This window comes from Podarcis pityusensis, assembly GCF_964106645.2.
Source record: "Podarcis pityusensis genome assembly, chromosome: Z".
NCBI classification, from domain to species: Eukaryota; Metazoa; Chordata; class Lepidosauria; order Squamata; family Lacertidae; genus Podarcis; species Podarcis pityusensis.
Genome location: NC_138044.1, coordinates 506,385 through 509,395, shown reverse-complemented (window position 1 = coordinate 509,395; position 3,011 = coordinate 506,385). Strand labels below are relative to the sequence as shown.

Sequence of the window (3,011 nt, the reverse complement as noted above, 5' to 3'; positions counted from 1 at the left end):
TCCTAACATTTGCCGCCCAAATTCTGAGTATTCCCAGCAAATTCTGAGATTTGCCCCCAAATTCTGAAATTTCCCAGCAAATTCTGAGATTTGCCCCCCCAATTCTGAGATTTCCCAGCAAATTCTGAGATTTGCCTCCCAAATTCTGAGATTTCCCCCCGTTTTGCCTCCCAAATTCTGAGATTTCCCCCCAAATTCTGTGATTTGCCACCGAGATTCTGAGATTTCCCCCCAAATTCTGAGATTTCCCCCCAAATTCTGAGATTTCCCCCCAAATTCTGACATTTGCCGCCCAAATTCTGAGATTCCCCCCGTTTTGCCCCCCCAATTCTGAGATTTCCCCCCAAATTCTGACATTTGCCGCTCAAATTCTGAGATTTCCCCCGTTTTGCCCCCCAAATTCTGAGATTTCCCCCCAAATTCTGACATTTGCCCCCAGATTCTGACATTTCCCCCTGTTTCCCCCCAAATTCTGAGATTTCCCCCCAAATTCTGACATTTGCCGCCCAAATTCTGACATTTCCCCCCGTTTCCCCCCCAAATTCTGAGATTTCCACCCAAATTCTGACATTTGCCACCCAAATTCTGAGATTTCCCCCCGTTCTGCCCCCCAAATTCTGACATTTGCCGCCCAAATTCCGACATTTACCCCCCAATTCTAAGATTTGCCCCCAAATTCTGAGATTTCCCAGCAAATTCTGACATTTGCCCCCCAAATTCTGACATTTCCCCCCATTTTGCCCCCCAAATTCTGACATTTGCTGCCCAAATCCCGACATTTACCCCCCCAATTCTAAGATTTGCCCCCAAATTCTGAGATTTCCCAGCAAATTCTGACATTTGCCCCCCAAATTCTGACGTTTCCCCCCGTTTTGCCCCCCAAATTCTGAGATTTCCCCCAAATTCTGACATTTGCCGCCCAAATTCTGACATTTCCCCCCGTTTCCCCCCCAAATTCTGAGATTTCCACCCAAATTCTGACATTTGCCACCCAGATTCTGAGATTTCCCCCCGTTTCCCCCCCAAATTCTGAGATTTCCCCCAAAATTCTGACATTTGCCCCCCAAATTCTGACATTTCCCCCCATTTTGCCCCCCAAATTCTGACATTTGCCGCCCAGATTCTGAGATTTCCCCCCGTTCTGCCCCCCAAATTCTGAGATTTCCCCCCAAAATTCTGACATTTGCCGCCCCAATTCTGACATTGGCCGCCCAAATTCCGACATTTACCCCCCAATTCTAAGATTTGCCCCCCAATTCTGACATTTGCCGCCATTTTATGGGGCAGAAACTCTTATTTTTTTAGGGGGTTGGGGTTGGAAAATACCATTTAATGTCTTCAAATGGGGGAGAAAAATATTTGGTTGTCTGTGGAAAATACCATTTAATGTCTTCAAAGAGGGATGTTTGTGTGTTTTTATATATATATATTTGCCGCCCAAATTCTGAGTATTCCCAGCAAATTCTGAGATTTGTTCCCCAAATTCTGAGATTTTCCAGCAAATTCTGAGATTTGCCACCCAGATTCTGAGATTTTCCCCCGTTTCCCCCCCAAATTCTGAGATTTCCCCCCAAATTCTGAGCTTTGCCACCCAAATTCTGAGATTTCCCAGCAAATTCTAAGATTTGCCCCCAAATTCTGAGATTTCCCAGCAAATTCTGACATTTTCCGCCCAAATTCTGACCTTTCCCCCCATTTTGCCCCCCAAATTCTGACATTTGCCGCCATTTTATGGGGCAGAAACTCTTTTTTGGGGGGTTGGGGTTGGAAAATACCATTTAATGTCTTCAAATGGGGGAGAAAATATTTAGGTTTCTGTGGAAAATTCCATTTAATGTCTTCAAAGAGGGAAGTTTGTGTGTTTTTATATATATATATTAATACATATATATATTAATAGTATATATATTAATAATATATATATATATTAATAGTATATATATTAATATCTATCTATCTATATATATATTAATAATATATATATATATTAATAGTATATATATTAATATATATATATATATATATATATATATATATATATATATTTATATATATATATATATATATTAATAGTATATATATTAATAACATATATATATATTAATAGTATATATATTAATAATATATATATTAATAATATATATATATATTAATAGTATATATATTAATAATATATATATATATTAATAGTATATATATTAATATCTATCTATATATATATATATAAATAGTATATATATTAATAATATATATATATATATAGTATATATATTAATAATATATATATATATATATATATAGTATATATATATATATATATATATATATATAAATAGTATATATATTAATAATATATATATATTAATAGTATATATATTAATAATATATATATATATATGTATATATATTAATAATGTATATATATATATATATTAATAGTATATATATTAATAATATATATATATTAATAGTATATATATTAATAATATATATATATATATTAATAGTATATATATTAATAATATATATATATATTAATAATATATTAATAATATATATATATATTAATAATATATATATATATATATATATATATTAATTATATGAACTGTCAGTTCAATTGCTGCTCGTCTCCCTTTGACCCCCCAAAAAAATTCACACATCCCCCCCGTTTTCTACTGAATGGAACGTCCCATTTTCCCCATTGAAAAATATGAAATATAGTTATTTTAATAGAGATTTTGTGCCGTGTCTTTTCTGGGGGGGCGGGGCCGGTTTGGGGTTGGGATGGACGGCTGTCAATCATCCTGGAACGGTCCGCTTTTTGATAAGGAAGGGGGGGAAGCGATTCCAGACGTCCGATTGGCCGGTCGGGTTCTGGGTTCGAGTTCCGGAAGGCGGAGGTTTGAGGAGGAGACGACACCCCCCCCATTTGGGGAGAAATGGAACGATCCGTTTAGATAATTAAGACCCCGCCTTAAATGGAATGATCCATTTAGATAATTAAGCGC

At 35.5% G+C, this 3,011-nt stretch overlaps 1 protein-coding gene across 1 annotated transcript in view; it reads right to left on the bottom strand.

The window, feature by feature from the left end:
* The window catches only part of LOC308467871 (uncharacterized protein), a gene marked incomplete at its 3' end in the record, with an annotated part of 1,494 nt that extends 548 nt beyond the window's left edge, over positions 1-946 (bottom strand). The window contains exons 1-2 of the mRNA XM_080989522.1: positions 558-946; positions 1-363 (exon numbers count right to left, since the gene is read on the bottom strand). The exon at positions 1-363 is cut by the window's left edge and continues 548 nt beyond it. Of these exons, the coding sequence (XP_080845648.1) occupies positions 1-363; positions 558-645 (451 nt within the window). The 5' untranslated portion in view covers positions 646-946. The remainder of the gene's footprint in view (positions 364-557) is intronic.
* Between the last annotated feature and the right edge of the window lie 2,065 nt (positions 947-3,011).